Source organism: Carassius auratus, unplaced genomic scaffold, assembly GCF_003368295.1.
Source record: "Carassius auratus strain Wakin unplaced genomic scaffold, ASM336829v1 scaf_tig00040184, whole genome shotgun sequence".
Lineage (NCBI taxonomy): Eukaryota > Metazoa > Chordata > Actinopteri > Cypriniformes > Cyprinidae > Carassius > Carassius auratus.
In genome coordinates this window covers 128255-147500 of record NW_020526576.1, presented here as the reverse complement: position 1 = coordinate 147500, position 19246 = coordinate 128255, and the positions used below count along the sequence as shown (strand labels likewise).

The 19246-nt window shown below is 38.9% G+C and overlaps 1 protein-coding gene across 1 annotated transcript in view; it reads right to left on the bottom strand.

Annotated features, from left to right (window-relative positions):
• Positions 1–19246, bottom strand: part of LOC113084562 (uncharacterized) — a 41391-nt gene that overhangs the window by 8722 nt on the left and 13423 nt on the right. Inside the window, exons 2-4 of the mRNA XM_026254893.1 lie at positions 16558–17451; positions 16390–16488; positions 9203–9798 (exon numbers count right to left, since the gene is read on the bottom strand). Of these exons, the coding sequence (XP_026110678.1) occupies positions 9203–9798; positions 16390–16488; positions 16558–17451 (1589 nt within the window). The remainder of the gene's footprint in view (positions 1–9202; positions 9799–16389; positions 16489–16557; positions 17452–19246) is intronic.

The following is a 19246-nucleotide window of genomic DNA, read 5'->3' as shown; positions in this document are numbered from 1 at the left end:
AATGTGAGTTGCGAGAAATGAAAGGCATGTACAAGGCACAGATTATATTAGCAAATTATATTGTTTTTGTATGTGTGTTTGTGTATTGTGTTATTTAGTATTATAGCACACTCTCAACATTGATTCTAAGAAGCACAATTTGTAATTAGAAAAAAAATAATATATATGTATTTATTTATCAGCAGGTTGTAGTAATCAATCAAATAAGGACAATTCCTATTTCCTCAGTATTTTAAATGTAATGCTTTTGTTCACTTGTCTGCAGGTTAAAGACTATTTATACTGTAATTTTATTTTGCCTAGGTAACATATCAAGATCTTATTTTATCTTATTATAATCAAATATTTATTAAGTTCACATCATCCAAAATTGTATGATTGTTTGTAGTATTTGCATGTATTTAAAATGTAAGGGTTTTATATTAATTGAATTAAATAAAGTCTTAATGCAAATTTAACTTGCATAGGTCTAATTCTTTCTTTGCAAACTCTTTATAGTCTAATTATCAAAACTGGAACTTTAAAAACAGAATAATCATGTCAGAATAGTATGATTAATGAGGCCTATTAGATAGTATGCATTAATTAGACCTATTTTGTTCTTTCTTTATAGCAACATGACAAGCAAATAAGACATCAATGAGTTTCAATAAACATTAGTTTTTTGTTTTTTACCTGAAATTTAAATACTGCACACTGATGGCACATCTGACAGCTGGGTGTCTCACATTTTATACCTTACTTTACATAATAATAGTTACTGTATTAATCCACCTTACTAGCAAGTTACTGTATATAATTTTTTTATTTTTTATAATATATCCAGAGTGGGTTATGGCTGGTAAAAACAATGAAAGTATCTTTAAACACACACACACACACACACACACACACACACACACAAAAGTGTAACAACCACCTAACAAACTGCTATGCAAACTGTCATTGCACTGGTTTTCATCTTCCACTTCACGTATTTAATGCTCGCAAACAATGCAAAGCATTAAAACATTTTATACCTTACTTTACATAATAATAGTTACTGTATTAATCCACCTTACTAGCAAGTTACTGTATATAATTTTTTTTATTTTTTATAATATATCCAGAGTGGGTTATGGCTGGTAAAAACAATGAAAGTATCTTTAAACACACACACACACACACACACACACACACACACACACACAAAAGTGTAACAACCACCTAACAAACTGCTATGCAAACTGTCATTGCACTGGTTTTCATCTTCCACTTCACGTATTTAATGCTCGCAAACAATGCATATAATGCATATAATGCATATAATATATCCATATTATAATGCATATAATATATCCAGAGTGGGTTATGGCTGGTAAAAACAATGAAAGTATCTTTAAACACACACACACACACACACACACACACACACACACAAAAGTGTAACAACCACCTAACAAACTGCTATGCAAACTGTCATTGCACTGGTTTTCATCTTCCACTTCACGTATTTAATGCTCGCAAACAATGCAAAGCATTAAAACATTTTATACCTTACTTTACATAATAATAGTTACTGTATTAATCCACCTTACTAGCAAGTTACTGTATATAATTTTTTTTATTTTTTATAATATATCCAGAGTGGGTTATGGCTGGTAAAAACAATGAAAGTATCTTTAAACACACACACACACACACACACACACACACACACACAAAAGTGTAACAACCACCTAACAAACTGCTATGCAAACTGTCATTGCACTGGTTTTCATCTTCCACTTCACGTATTTAATGCTCGCAAACAATGCAAAGCATTAAAACATTTCTATGGTTCTAGTCACAAAACAAGTGTTTTGTACACTCACTAATTTAATGTAATAATCATTTATCAGATGTCCCTAAATTTTTTACAATGCCTTATACTGTATAGGACATATGGTATTTTAAAATCATCTTTTTGCTGAAAGTGTATGACTTTTTCATATACTGCATGATTACAGAGAAAATATCTCCTTCTCGTGCAATGAAAAAGGAATGTCTCTAGATCTTTGCAAGGTGACATAATTAGAGCACATGACCTCTTTAATCTATAAAATTGCCTGTGTCTGTTCTAGGGTAAAAAGGATGTTTGTCAGAAAGTTTTAATTACCACAAGTACATTAACTACAAGCACAATCCTCATTGTGGTTCAGTATCTTTAATTTTGTGGAATCCTCTTACTGTGCCGGTCTGAAACAGACATACAGCACAGTTAAAATAATTGATGGGATTGTTTGCCCCCATAGCAGTGTGATATATGCAAGAATCATGTTTGCTTTCAAGACAGAATTCAATTACATTTAATACTAGAAGCTTTTTCATTTCTTGATTTCAGGTCTACATGAATTGCTATTACACTGAATAGGTGTCTGGGTGACGTTTATTTACAGTATCAAGAGTAACCATCAAATTCAGTGTTTTTGTGACAGCTTACACAATCAAACTCATTTCAAGTACTGCGACTTGACCTTTTCTTTGGCAGGACTGATTGGTTTGCAGTGAACCACTGACTTGACCAGTCTTGCTTGATTGTTTGCATAACAGACTTAACTCGAAACTTATTTTGCGACATGCTTGTGATCTGTTGACTCTGAAACTCACCTTTTTGAATATAAAGATAAGTTGTGAGTTGGCTTTTTTTTATCAAAAGGGAGCATAGCTTTACATCGATCCTATTTAATTTTATTTTTACTCATCTTTTGCTGTTAAAGAGTCTTTATGTGTGTTCTGATATGACGGGATTTTACTTTGTCCAAGTTTGTTTGTCTATTGTTTTCATTCATTCCTTCGACAAGAGACTTGTCTTACATAACAGTTTTTTATTTAATTTTTTATGCACGTCATGTTATTGTGCGTTTCAGAGAATGTGTGAAAAAATGAAATAAAGTCTATACATTCATATATCTTTAAGGTGTAAAGAGCTCTTATGTTGTATGAATTACAAAGCATTTCTGTATAATGGGTATTAGTATTGTTGAAACAGACTGAGTCTTGGGTAAATGCCTGAGGGATTCTACTACTCTGACATTCTTCCGCCTTTACAGAAGAACACCTTCTTTATTATTCTAGGTGTTGACAGGGTCTTTTATAAAATGAACTGCAGAGATTACAGTAGTTACAATTAAGGGTAAATAAACCACCCACATTGTGTCACCATGAATGGAATGACACATGGTCACATTCTTTGCTGTTGAATAACATTGCACAACCTACCATGCTCGCCCAACATTATTCTAGGTTGCCATTATGTCTCAGTGAAGACTGTGAAGTTTTCTGATGAAAGGGATTTCAAAGTGAATCTTTGTGGTTGTTTGTGCATACTGTGGATTTTCACAAAAGTGTTTTTTTTTTTTTTTTTTAAGTGAGACTGCTAAAATGGCAATGAACTGATACAAACTATATTTTGTTACTTAATTGTGATCAGCCTAGGTAATTAAATTACACAGCTGAAATTAATTTTCTTTGAACCTGCCAGCAGAACACAATTCAAAGTGATTTAATAATGAAAATCAGGTAATTATCATGTATTCCCTCTGGTGTCATTTAAAACCTGAGAATAAAACCAATGAAAGTCAACTAACTTCCAAAATATATTATTGTGTGCTTTTCAGAAGAAAAAAAAGAAAGGTCTGGAACGCCATGGGGTGAGTAAATGACAGATTTGGAGGTGAACTATATCTTTAAGTGTTTCAATGTCAGTATTACAGGTTCTAGTAAGAGATGCAAGACAATGTATTAGAGAGGAGTTCATCCACAGGCAAAGCAAATTCATGCCTGCCCTCTGTTGGCCAAATACAAGCTCATCCTTAAAAGAGCCCAAGAGAAAAGAGCATATGAGGACAGAGAGTAAATAGGACAGCAGGCACAACTCTGATTTTGCTATCCCAATGAACTGTTGGTGTCACAAGACTTTTATTTTACTTTTTCTCCTTCTTGCTCAATACAATGCCCCAAATAACAAGTATACCCAACCATGCTCAAGATATTTAGAAAAAAATGTAAATTAGTTTATGAGAAATAAAACTTAAGGAACAGTAATTGATATTAAATATACCGAGTATCAAAAGCACAGGTAAGTGCATGGCATAAATAATAACACAGCAGACTACAGCCATTGCAGCTTAAGCAGGTGTTATTAAATTTGCTTATATACAGGTGAGGTGATATGGATAAACTCTCAAGCCTGTAAGAAAAAAGGTATAAAAGCTGTCACTGGGGCAGTACCCTTTAAAAAGTACTGATATATACCAATTGGAATGGGTAATAATATGTACACTTTAGGTACTAATATGTACCTTTAAGGTACCAAAATGCACCCTTTAGGGTTAAATAAGGTAGAAAGAAAGTACAGTTTAAAAAGATACCGTCCTAATGAGTCTGAGAGTGTAGAATATTTGTTCAGAATATTTGCAATACTCTAGAAAGATTATTCCATTGTGAATGTTTGTTCGTTGCTTAGCAATAAAAAGTTGTTTTCTTTTCTACATTTGTTCTTTCAGTTTTCCAAATCCACTTACACTGTGCTACTTTCGCCAATAGAGAGCGCTTTTATTCACCGAATCTCTTTAATCGAACCATGGCCAATTTTTATTATACATTTTTTTTTATCCAGGAAGGAGGAATAAAGCCAGATGGGGAAATTTAGGATTTCAATAAAGTTCTGCATTGGAATTGCTGTAATAAATATGAATTAAACATATACTTTCAGACTGAGAAAGAGAAAACCTCTAAATCTATTGGACAATGGCTGTCATGAAATCAAAATATCTTTTAATCTGCTGTTATCTAGAATACACTGATTTATATCTACAAGGCAAACTGGACCCCACATGGATTTCATTGCTATAGTATCAATATATTTTAGACTGGATAGCCTTTTTCTCTATGAAAATGCATTTCATAATACTTTAATAATAATACAGTAGTAATCATACAAATCATCCATTCAGAACACCAAGTGGATGTATCAATTGGTGTAAACATCACTTGACTTCCAACAAGTACATAAGCACACACAGTACAGTTTCTAAAAATAAAGGGATGGGTGTTCACCTTGACCACCCACCACACCCAAGGACTCATTTCTAAGACTTGATTGTAATGCGAGGAATGACAACTACTTCACTTAACTTCGAAGATGGCACTTAAAATACAATGAATTACTTGTGCAATCATATACTTACTAGCCACTTACTGGCGTCTAGCCTCTTCAAATGTTGTTTCTAATTATATTTTTTTAAATATATATTTATATAGCTGTTTTTTCCCTTAAATAATGTATTGATATAGCCAAACACATTACTACAACATTCTTTCAAAAGTTTCTCTCCAGAAAAGTAGCTGTAATTATAATAGGCCTAAATATAGCCTAATTTTCTCTCTTTTTTATTCGAGAAACGTTCAAAAGCCATAATGATTTTAATTAAATAAAACCGACTATAAGTCGCAAATGAAAATTAATTACGTGATCCAAGCACACAAGCAAATGATCAGTCATCAAAACTACACATTAGCTAATTTATTATTATTATTTATTTTATGTTTTTATTTTATTTTAATTTACAAATATGCTATTTTCCGTCTGAATAATTTGTATAGCTTATGTCTAAAATATTTACATGAATAGGAATGGCTGCCTACATCAATTGTTACCAACAAAAAAACATAGTCTAGGTTTATTTTAATATGCGCGTCTCGATACTAACAGTTTAATTGATTATTAGTGAGGCTTCAAGGAACATCAAGGAAGCCCGTGAAACGTGACTCAGTGTATGAAGAATAAATAGGTAAACCGTGTCTTTGGTGTTGGTCCATTTTGACGTCTTTCATGTGTGGTAAACAGATCTAGTGCTCCACGATGATCGATCTATGGTCGCACAAATTATTAAACTCACTGGAATCTTTGTGTTTGATGTTGTTTTTGTATAATCCCTAGCTATAATAATTTATATTGTTTCCACTATCATCCATGCAGTAATGTCGACAAACTGGGAAATTAAAAAACTTTAAGCTACTAATTTGAACAATGCCTGATTTTTTATTTTATTTTTATTATTATGAGCGCTTCCTCTGTTTAGGCTATTTGCATCTTTATGCTGAAACACCTGTTGTATTCCTCAATTAGTAAGTCGTTTTGGATAAAAGGGTCTGATAAAAATGAATAAATGTAAATGTGATGAATAACAAATTGTGTATAGAATTATGCTGTGTGCCCTCAAAGAAACCGCTCTATTCTGCGAATTTTGGATTGCTACATGTTTAATAATGTCTGATTGAAATTAAAACATAGTCATGGTATGAGGATTACAAATTAAAATGTGCATCTAGCTATATGACGGTGTTTATCAAGTGCACAACAGTTTCTATAAATAGGTCTGCCTATACATTTTTGCGCACGCCAGAGACTGGCACAATACAATAGATTTTTGAGAAAAACAAAAATCGTCACGGTGTCTGCCAAAAGGCATTCCATTCACATTATCTGTGCGTATACATGAAGTAACAAACCACAGATCAGGACGTCACTAAGTGGTATAAGAGGCAGCGCCACAGGTGATCCAAGAGAATCGGAAGAACTGGAGCACAGAATAATTGGGCTATTGGACCACCGACACAACTGCGGATGAGCCTACCGATCAACGTGTTCAGTAAAATATATCTGCTTAAACACTGGTAAGAGCATTTCATTTCTCTAAGTCTTAATCATATTTAGATATACAGTAAGCTATAGTTTAATCGCTGGAAATTTTGCACCTTGCGTATAATAAGAATCGAAGCAATTTGCCTACTATTTCAATGCTAGGGCAATAAATAATGTAGTTATGTAATAAAATGTAATATTTTGTCATTTTTGCAGTAGACTGTGTTCTGTTATTTTGTGATGTATTTTATATAAAATTTATTTAGTCATTATATTTACAATAGCCTACTAAGTGATCATTTATCCTGATATGTAAGGACATTCCTATTATCAAGGGACATGCATTTATTTACTGAACCATGTGTGTCTACTATTAAGGAGTCATAATGAAAGAATATTTTAGTTTGTATAATGATAAGCAATTGGAATTTGATTTAAATTTGGTGAAATCTAGTGATAAGGCCTAATTAGAAGCGGACTAATTATGATGTAAAGTGTCCTTTTTTCAGACTGAGTAGAAAACTATACATGTATTTGGGTGCTTAGTTGCGGAGATAAATTTTGACTGACTGAAGTAATGTTTACTGACTTTATGTAATTGAATATGTTGAATAAATTTTCATCCCGACCCAGGGCGATAGTCATTAAGTCATCGGGAAAATGACGTCATTATGTTATTGAGTAAAATAACCAGTTAACCGGTTTTTTGAACCGGTTCATTGAAACTAACTGTCCGAAAGAACCGGTTCGCAGAAAAGAACCGGACATATCACTACTCTGAGTGCGTACCTAACACGGCGCACCAGTACTCAGTTGAGTTTTTCCGCGTCTTGAGTTTGAATGCTTTAAACTCTTTTGAATGTTTAAATTAGCAATGCTTAAAAACATGAGCTAAATTAAAGCTTTCGTGACGATGCGATGCAGTGCCCTGTCAGCTGTCCTGAGCGTCTTTTTAGGCTGGACTTGAGATCACTGGGTGCCCCCATGATCCCCAGTCATATATATATATATATATATATATATATATATATATATATATATATATATATATATATAGGCCTATATATATATACAAATTATACGAATATGAATATATACCCTACATGTAAACACATGTAAATAATTACAAAATATAAAGTACACAGACATATGTTATGTGAAAAAACTTTGATTTTGTATGTAATTAATTGTGATTAATTGTATGACACACACACACACACACACACACACACACACACACAGAGTTAGCGTTTTCAATACTATTTTTCCCTGGGTTATTCCATTTTATTACACAGAACTTATTTTTCGGAACTTATCTGTTTCGTTTTCTTTGTATGGATGGATTACTTGGGTTGTTAATAACATCTGGTGAAACTTAATATCAACAGCAGCTTTAGAAATATATTTACTGAGAAATATATCGATGTGTTCGATACTCATTTTACCTCATTTTATATATTAGTGTGTATGTGGTTAAACTTTCTGTATATTACTTACTCTGCAGATTCTTACGATCACCACTGGATTTAGAAAAGACTCTTATCACTGTTGGACTCTTTCCAAAATGGAGCGAAAAGCCTTTATCATAATGTGGATTTTTTTTGGTAGGTGAAATGTGAAAACAAAATCTTACAAAACAACAACAACAACAATTCCCCAATTCACACATAAAACATTTAAAATGTGTAACTTTAACAATAAACCTTTTTTAAATCTTTTGTAGCAACAGTTCAAGTTGGAAAAACTCAGTCCACAACAGATTCAACATCACCATCATCTGTTAGTACAGTGGACACCTCTGCAACACCCACAGCTACAACAACATCTTCAACAACCACGACAGCGGTTACTGAATCATCCACCACTACTGCAGGAGATACCACAACAGCACCACAAACTAGTGTTACAACAACTGAACCCTCCACGAAAGCTACAACAACAGAAGTGCCCTCAACAACAACTACAACCCTTTCTGAATCATCCACCAATACTGCAGGAGTTACCACAACAGCAGCACAAACTAGTGTTACAACAACTGAATCCTCTACAACAGCAGAGCCCTCAACAACTATTACAACTGTCACTGAATCTTCCACTTCTACTGCAGGAATTACCACAACAGCACCTCAAACTAGTGTGACAACTGAATCCTCCACAACAGCAGTGCCCTCAACAACCACTACAGCTGCTACTGAATCATCCACCACTACAGCAGGAGTTACAACTACAGCAGCACAAACTAGTGTTACAACAACTGAATCCTCCACAACAGCAGTGCCCTCAACCAGTACAACTCCTACTGAATCATCCACCACTACTGCAGGAGATACCTCAACAGCAACACAAACTAGTGTTACAACAGCTGAATCCTCCACAACAGCCACAACAAACAGCGGTGCCCTCAACAACCACTACAACTCTTACTGAATCATCTACCACTACCACAGGAGTTACCACAACAGCACCACAAACTAGTGGTACAACAACTGAATCCTCCACAACAGCGGTGCCCTCAACAACCACTACAACTCTTACTGAATCATCCACCACTACTGCAGGAGTAACCACATCGGCACCACAAACTAGTGTTACAACAGCTGAATCCTTCACAACAGTTACAACAAACGCAGTGCCCTCAACAACTACTACAGCTGTTACTGAATCATTCACCACTGCAGGAGTTACCACAACAGCACCACAAACTACTGTTAAAACAGCTGAATCCTCCACAACAGCGGTGCCCTCAACCACTACATCTCTTACTGAATCATCGACCACTACTTCAGGAGTTACCACAGCAGCACCACAAACTAGTGTTACAACAACTGAATCCTCCACAACAGTTACAACAAATGCAGTGCCCTCAACAACTACTACAGCTGTTACTGAATCATCCACCACTACAGCAGGAGTTACAACTACAGCAGCACAAACTAGTGTTACAACAACTGAATCCTCCACAACAGCAGTGTCCTCAACCAGTACAACTCCTACTGAATCATCCACCACTACTGCAGGAGATACCTCAACAGCAACACAAACTAGTGTTACAACAGCTGAATCCTCCACAACAGCCACAACAACAGCGGTGCCCTCAACAACCACTACAACTCTTACTGAATCATCTACCACTACCACAGGAGTTACCACAACAGCACCACAAACTAGTGTTACAACAGCTGAATCCTCCACAAAAGCTACAACAACAGTGGTGCTGTTAATGACCTCTACAGCTGTTTCTGAATCATCCACCACTACTTCAGGTGCTACCACAACAGCACCACAAACTAGTGGTACAACAACTGAATCCTCCACAACAGCCACAACAACAGCAGTGCCCTCAACAACCACTACAACTCCTACTGAATCATTCACCACTACCGCAGGAGTTACCACAACAGCACCACAAACTAGTGTTTCAACAGCTGAATCCTCCACAACAGCCACAACAACAGCGGTGCCCTCAACAACCACTACAACTCTTACTGAATCATCAACCACTACTGCAGGAGTTACCACAACAGCACCACAAACTAGTGTTACAACAGCTGAATCCTCCACAACAGCAGTGCCCTCAACAACCACTACAACTCTTACTGAATCATCCACCACTCCAGCAGGAGTTACTACAACAGCACCACAAACTAGTGTTACAACAGCTGAATCCTCCACAACAGCCACAACAACAGCGTTGCCCTCAACAACCACTACAGCTGTTACTGAATCATCCACCAGTACTGCAGGAGTTACCACAACAGCACCACAAACTACTGTTACAACAGCTGAATCCTCCACAACAGCTACAACAACAGCAGTGCCCTCAATGACCACTACAGCTGTTACTGAATCATCCACCACTACTGCAGGAGTTACCACAACAGCACCACAAACTACTGTTACAACAGCTGAATCCTCCACAACAGCCACAACAACAGCAGTGCTCTCAACAACCACTACAACTCTTACTGAATCATCCACCACTACCGCAGGAGTTACCACAACAGCACCACAAACTGGTGTTACAACTGCTGAATCCTCCACAACAGCCACAACAACAGCGGTGCCCTTAACAACCACTACAACTCTTACTGAATCATCCACCACTACTGCAGGAGTTACCACAACATCACCACAAACTAGTGTTACAACAGCTGAATCCTCCACAACCGCCACAACAACAGCGCTGCCCTCAACAACCACTACAGCTGTTACTGAATCATCCACCACTCCCGCAGGAGTTACCACAACAGCACCACAAACTAGTGTTACAACAGCTGAATCCTCCACAACCGCCACAACAACAGCAGTGCTCTCAACAACCACTACAACTCTTACTGAATCATCCACCACTACTGCAGGAGATACCACAACAGCACCACAAACTAGTGTTACAACAGCTGAATCCTCCACAACCGCCACAACAACAGCGTTGCCCTCAACAACCACTACAGCTGTTACTGAATCATCCACCAGTACTGCAGGAGTTACCACAACAGCACCACAAACTACTGTTACAACAGCTGAATCCTCCACAACCGCCACAACAACAGCGTTGCCCTCAATGACCACTACAGCTGTTACTGAATCATCCACCACTACTGCAGGAGTTACCACAACAGCACCACAAACTAGTATTACAACAGCTGAATACTCCACAACAGCGGTGCCCTCAACCATTACATCTCTTAGTGACCCATCCACCACTACTTTGGGAGTTACCATAACAGCAACACAAAATAGTGTTACAACAACTGAATCCTCCACAACAGTTACAACAACCACGGTGCCCTCAACAACTACTACAGCTGTTACTGAATCATCCACCACTACCCCAAGAGTTACCACAACAGCACCACAAACTAGTGTTACAACAACTGTATCCTCCACAACAGCAGTGCCCTCAACCACTACAGCTTCTACTGAATCATTCACCACTACTGCAGGAGTTACCACAACAGCACCACAAACTAGTTTTTCAACAGCTGAATCCTCCACAACAGCCACAACAACAGTGGTGCCCTCAACAACCACTACAACTCTTACTGAATCATCCACCTCTACTGCAGGAGATACCACAACAGCACCACAAACTACTGTTACAACAACTGAATCCTCCACAACAGCTACAACAACAGCAGTGCCCTCAATGACCACTACAGCTGTTACTGAATCATCCACCACTACTGCAGGAGTTACCACAACAGCACCACAAACTACTGTTACAACAGCTGAATCCTCCACAACCGCCACAACAACAGCAGTGCTCTCAACAACCACTACAACTCTTACTGAATCATCCACCACTACCGTAGGAGTTACCACAACAGCACCACAAACTGGTGTTACAACAGCTGAATCCTCCACAACAGCCACAACAACAGCGGTGCCCTCAACAACCACTACTACTCTTACTGAATCATCCACCACTACTGCAGGAGTTACCACAACAGCACCACAAACTAGTGTTACAACAGCTGAATCCTCCACAACCGCCACAACAACAGCGTTGCCCTCAACAACCACTACAGCTGTTACTGAATCATCCACCACTACTTCAGGAGTTACCACAACAGCACCACAAACTAGTAGTACAACAACTGAATCCTCCACAACAGTTACAACAACCACGGTGCCCTCAACAACTACTACAGCTGTTACTGAATCATCCACCACTACTGCAGGAGTTACCACAACAGCACCACAAACTAGTATTACAACAGCTGAATCCTCCACAACAGTGGTGCCCTCAACCACTACATCTCTTACTGAATCATCGACCACTACTTCAGGAGTTACCACAACAGCACCACAAACTAGTGGTACAACAACTGAATCCTCCACAACAGTTACAACAACCGCGGTGCCCTCAACAACTACAACAACAGTTACTGATTCATCCACCACTACCGCAGGAGTTACCACAACAGCACCACAAACTAGTTTTTCAACAGCTGAATCCTCCACAACAGCCACAACAACAGTGGTGCCCTCAACAACCACTACAACTCTTACTGAATCATCCACCTCTACTGCAGGAGATACCACAACAGCACCACAAACTACTGTTACAACAACTGAATCCTCCACAACAGCTACAACAACAGCAGTGCCCTCAACAACCACTAGAGCTGTTACTGAATCATCCACCACTACCGCAGGAGTTACCAAAACATCACCACAAACTAGTGTTACAACAGCTGAATCCTCCACAACAGCTACAACAACAGCAGTGCCCTCAACAACCACTACAACTCTTACTGAATCATCCACCAATACTGCAGGAGTAACCACAACAGCACCACAAACTAGTGTTACAACAGCGGAATCCTCCACAACAGCAGTGCCCTCAACAACCACTACATCTCTTACTGAATCATCCACTACTACTGCAGGAGTTACCACAACAGCACCACAAACTAGTGTTACAACAGCTGATTCCTCCACAACAGCCACAATAACAGCAGTGCCCTCAACAACCACTACAACTCTTACTGAATCATCGACCACTCCCACAGGAGTTACCACAACAGCACCACAAACAAGTGTTACAACAGCTGAATCCTCCAAAACCGCCACAACAACAGCGTTGCCATCAACAACCACTACAGCTGTTACTGAATCATCCACCACTACTGCAGGAGTTACCACAACAGCACCACAAACTACTGTTACAACAACTGAATCCTCCACAACAGCTACAACAACAGCAGTGCCCTCAACAACCACTACAGCTGTTACTGAATCATCCACCACTACTGCAGGAGTTACCACAACAGCACCACAAACTAGTGTTACAACAGCTGAATCCTCCACAACAGCAGTGCCCTCAACCACTACATCTATTAGTGAACCATCCACCACTACTGCAGGAGATACCACAACAGCACCTCAAACTAGCGTTACAATAGTTGAATCCTCCACAACAGCTACAACAACAGCAGTGCCCTCAACAACCACTACAGCTGTTACGGGATCATCCACTTCTACTGCAGGAGTTACCACAACAGCACCACAAACTACTGTTACAACAGCTGAACCCTCCACAACAGCAGTGCCCTCAACCACTACATCTCTTAGTGTATCATCCACCACTACTTCAGGAGTTACCACAACAGCACCACAAACTAGTAGTACAACAACTGAATCCTCCACAACAGTTACAACAACCACGGTGCCCTCAACAACTACTACAGCTGTTACTGAATCATCCACCACTACTGCAGGAGTTACCACAACAGCACCACAAACTAGTATTACAACAGCTGAATCCTCCACAACAGTAGTGCCCTCAACCACTACATCTCTTACTGAATCATCCACCACTTCTGCAGGAGTTACCACAACAGCACCACAAACTAGTGGTACAACAACTGAATCCTCCACAACAGTTACAACAACCGCGGTGCCCTCAACAACTACAACAACAGTTACTGATTCATCCACCACTACCGCAGGAGTTACCACAACAGCACCACAAACTAGTGTTACAACAGCTGAGTCCTCCACAACAGCCACAACAACAGCGTTGCCCTCCAAAACCTCTACTGATGCTACTGAATCATCCACCACTACTGCAGGAGATACCACAACAGCACCACAAACTAGTAGTACAACAACTGAATCCTCCACAACAGTTACAACAACCGCGGTGCCCTCAACAACTACTACAGCTGTTACTGAATCATCCACCACTACTGCAGGAGTTACCACAACAGCACCACAAACTAGTATTACAACAGCTGAATCCTCCACAACAGCTTCAACAACAGCAGTGCCCTCAACAACCACTGCAGCTGTTACTGAATCATCCACCACTACTGCAGGAGATACCACAACAGCACCACAAACTAGTGTTACAACAGCTGAATCCTCCACAACAGCTTCAACAACAGCAGTGCCCTCAACAACCACTGCAGCTGTTACTGAATCATCCACCACTACTGCAGGAGATACCACAACAGCACCACAAACTAGTGTTACAACAGCTGATTCCTCCACAACAGCCACAATAACAGCAGTGCCCTCAACAACCACTACAACTCTTACTGAATCATCCACCACTCCCACAGGAGTTACCACAACAGCACCACAAACAAGTGTTACAATAGTTGAATCCTCCACAACAGCTACAACAACAGCAGTACCCTCAACAACCACTACAGCTGTTACGGGATCATCCACTTCTACTGCAGGAGTTACCACAACAGCACCACAAACTACTGTTACAACAGCTGAATCCTCCACAACAGTGGTGCTCTCAACCACTACATCTCTTACTGAATCATCCACCACTACCGCAGGAGTTACCACAACAGCACCACAAACTAGTGTTGCAACAGCTGAGTCTTCCACAACAGCCACAACAACAGCGTTGCCCTCCAAAACATTTACTGATGCTACTGAATCATCCACCACTACTGCTGGAGTTACCACAACTGCACCACAAACTAGTGTTACAACAACTGAATCCTCCACAACAGCAGTGCCCTCAACCACTACAACTCTTACTGAATCATCCACCACTACTGCAGGAGTTACCACAGCAGCAGCACAAACTAGTGGTACAACAACTGAATCCTCCACAACAGTTACAACAACCGCGGTGCCCTTAACGACCACTACAACTCTTACTGAATCATCCACCACTACTGCAGGAGTTACCACAACAGCACCACAAACTAGTGTTACAACAGCTGAATCCTCCACAACAGCAGTGCCCTCAACAACCACTACAACTCTTACTGAATCATCCACGACTACCGCAGGAGTTACCACAACAGCACCACAAACTACTGTTACAACAGCTGAATCCTCCACAACAGCCACAATAACAGCAGTGCCCTCAACAACCACTACAGCTGTTACTGAATCATCCACCATTACTGCAGGAGTTACCACAACAGCACCACAAACTAGTGTTACAACAGCTGAATCCTCCACAACAGCAGTGCCCTCAACCACTACATCTCTTAGTGAATCATCCACCACTACTTCAGGAGTTACCACAACAGCACCACAAACTAGTAGTACAACAACTGAATCCTCCACAACAGTTACAACAACCACGGTGCCCTCAACAACTACTACAGCTGTTACTGAATCATCCACCACTACTGCAGGAGTTACCACAACAGCACCACAAACTAGTATTACAACAGCTGAATCCTCCACAACAGTGGTGCCCTCAACCACTACATCTCTTACTGAATCATCGACCACTACTTCAGGAGTTACCACAACAGCACCACAAACTAGTGGTACAACAACTGAATCCTCCACAACAGTTACAACAACCGCGGTGCCCTCAACAACTACAACAACAGTTACTGATTCATCCACCACTACCGCAGGAGTTACCACAACAGCACCACAAACTAGTGTTACAACAGCTGAGTCCTCCACAACAGCCACAACAACAGCGTTGCCCTCCAAAACCTCTACTGATGCTACTGAATCATCCACCACTACTGCTGGAGTTACCACAACAGCACCACAAACTACTGTTACAACAACTGAATCCTCCACAACAGTTACAACAACCGCGGTGCCCTCAACAACTACTACAGCTGTTACTGAATCATCCACCACTACTGCAGGAGTTACCACAACAGCACCACAAACTAGTATTACAACAGCTGAATCCTCCACAACAGTAGTGCCCTCAACCACTACATCTCTTACTGAATCATCCACCACTTCTGCAGGAGTTACCACAACAGCACCACAAACTAGTGGTACAACAACTGAATCCTCCACAACAGTTACAACAACAGCGGTGCCCTCAACAGCGACTACAACTGTTACTGAATCATCTTCCACTACTGCAGGAGTTACCACAACAGAACCTCAAACTAGTGTTACAACAGCTGAATCCTCCACAACAGCAGTGCCCTCAACCTCTACAATTCTTACTGAATCATCCACCACTACTGCAGGAGTTACAACAACAACACCACAAACTACTTTTACAACAGCTGAATCCTCCACAACAGCCACAACAACAGCAGTGCCCTCAACAACCACTACAGCTTTTACTGAATCTTCCACCTCTACTGCAGGAATTACCACAACAGCAGCACAAACTAGTGTTACAACAACTGAATCCTCCACAACAGCAGTGGCTTCAACAACCACTACAACACCTAATGAATCATCAACCACTAATACAGGAATTACCACAACAGCACCTAAAACTAGTGTTCCAGCAGCTGAATCCTCAACAGGTTCATCCACAGTCCCAACAGCTATCACTGGTTCATCCACTAGTAGTGCAGCAATAACCACAACAGTGGTACAATCAACAGCTTCTTCCCCAATTTCAGTCAATTCCTCTTTACCAGCCGCTGACACATCTACCACTAGTGGCACAACAGTTATTCCTGCATCTACAGTGTCTAAAGCTTCTACTGCATCTACAGCTTCTACAGCATCTACAGTATCTACAGCATCTACAGCTTCTACAGCATCTACTGTGTCTACAGCATCTACAGTGTCTAATGCTTCTACAGCATCTACAGCTTCTACAGCATCTACTGTGTCTACAGCATCTACAGTGTCTAATGCTTCTACAGCATCTACAGCTTCTACAGCATCTACAGTGTCTAATGCTTCTACAGCATCTACAGCTTCTACAGCATCTACTGTGTCTACAGCATCTGCTGTGTCTAAAGCTTCTACTGCATCTACAGCTTCTACAGCATCTACTGTGTCTAAAGCTTCTACTGCATCTACAGTTACTAAAGCATCTACAGTCTCTACAGCATCTACAATTTCCACAGCAACTACTGCAAAAATAGTACCCGAGGTGCTAACAAATCTGGAGTTTCGCTCTTTTGAAACATTTATAGATGCACTCAGTGATAGCAACAGTGAGGAATTCAAGAATAGGTCTAAACTTGTCAGAGATGAGGTGAGTTCAAATCCATTTATTATATTTAATGAATCACATTGACTTTTCTTGACTTTTAAACATTTAATTAATAAAAGAGAAAATAATTTAAGTAATGTTTGTGATTATTTTATTTGTTCCAGCTTGAGCCCATCTATAAAATCAAGTATGATAACTTCCTTAGATTGATTGTCCTAGGATTCAGGTAAAAGCAGCAAATTACCATTAATTTATTTATTTTTGTATTTTATTAATGCGGTGTGTGTGTATGTGTGTGTGAGAGAGATAAAGAGAGAGAGAGAGAGAGAGAGAGAGAGAGAGAGAGAGAGAGAGAGATAAACTGAATCTATAAAGTTAACATTAATTTTCACATTTATATATTCCAGAGCAGGGTCAATCATCACATCAACACAACTAGCTTTCAGCTTCAATCAAACTATTCCATCTGCTGAGGAGATTTCGAAAACTCTTTTGACAGCAGTGGGAACCGGAGATGTCAATCCACTGAACATAATTCCTCAATCAATTTCAGTCAATGGTTCAGGTAAACTCATTTTACTTACTATACCTGTAAACTATCTATAACTATAGATCTATAACGATATCCAGCTAATTTGCTTATTTTTAATTTAATCATATATATGTGTGTGTTTTTTTTATTATTACAGCTTCAGCTACCACTACTGTTCCAGTAGCAACCTCAGTTTCAGGCGGATTGAAGATTGAATCCAGTCTGCTCCAAGCAACATGCCTTATTATTATGTCCAGAATATTTATACTTTTCCTATGAATGCCATAAACATATCAACCATTCATGATAGTTCATTAAGACATATTTTAACAAATTAATTAAACAACAAATGTATTTATTATTATTACATGTATTACATATAGGTACAACATATTTCCCATTGTAGCACACTCTCAAATAATGGTATAGAGCAATATAAAGATAAGTTTGATGATGCTTTGTTTCTCAAGAATATAATTAGACATATTAATGTAACAGCAGGCTGTACTGGGAGGGAAAAGTGGATCTTTTTCCTCATGCATTTCCTAATGTATGTTTTCAAATGTAAACAATGTCAATGTTGTGTAACTTTTGATGTTTAATACTGCTCAAACTTTTTTTCCAGTTCTAACATTTTAACGTTCTAATATTGCAAGATGTCATATTTTATTTTAATTAAATAAAAATATTTATTATGTTTAAATAGTCCAAAATATTGTGCTTTCATAAAAATACAATGAATATAGGCTACATGTTATGGCTTTTAATGGTACAGTATTCACTGTTAGAATGAAACCAGACTAAGTTATACATTAACCTTTACATTAACATTATCTTTGGTCAGTATTTATTTAACTGTAAGTAGGCTTGCATAAAACCATTCCTTTGGAGAGCTGTAAGCAAGAAACTGTCCTTTTTGTGATTCTTTGCTATATGTTATGAGTTAGCATTAAAAACTAGCAATTCTATGTCTAGGATGACACAACACATAGGAAAGAAAAATCAAAAGTGAGATCTCTTTAACATCTCAAATATTTCTCCTAGAAAGAAAGGAAGTTACTTAAGATCAAATAGAGATTTTTGACTGAGTCTCCTGCTTCTCAAAACTTGTCTCCTTTTCTTCAAAAACTAGAGCCCTAGCTAGAGACTTTGGATATCTCACATTTGTCTCTTTTAAAGT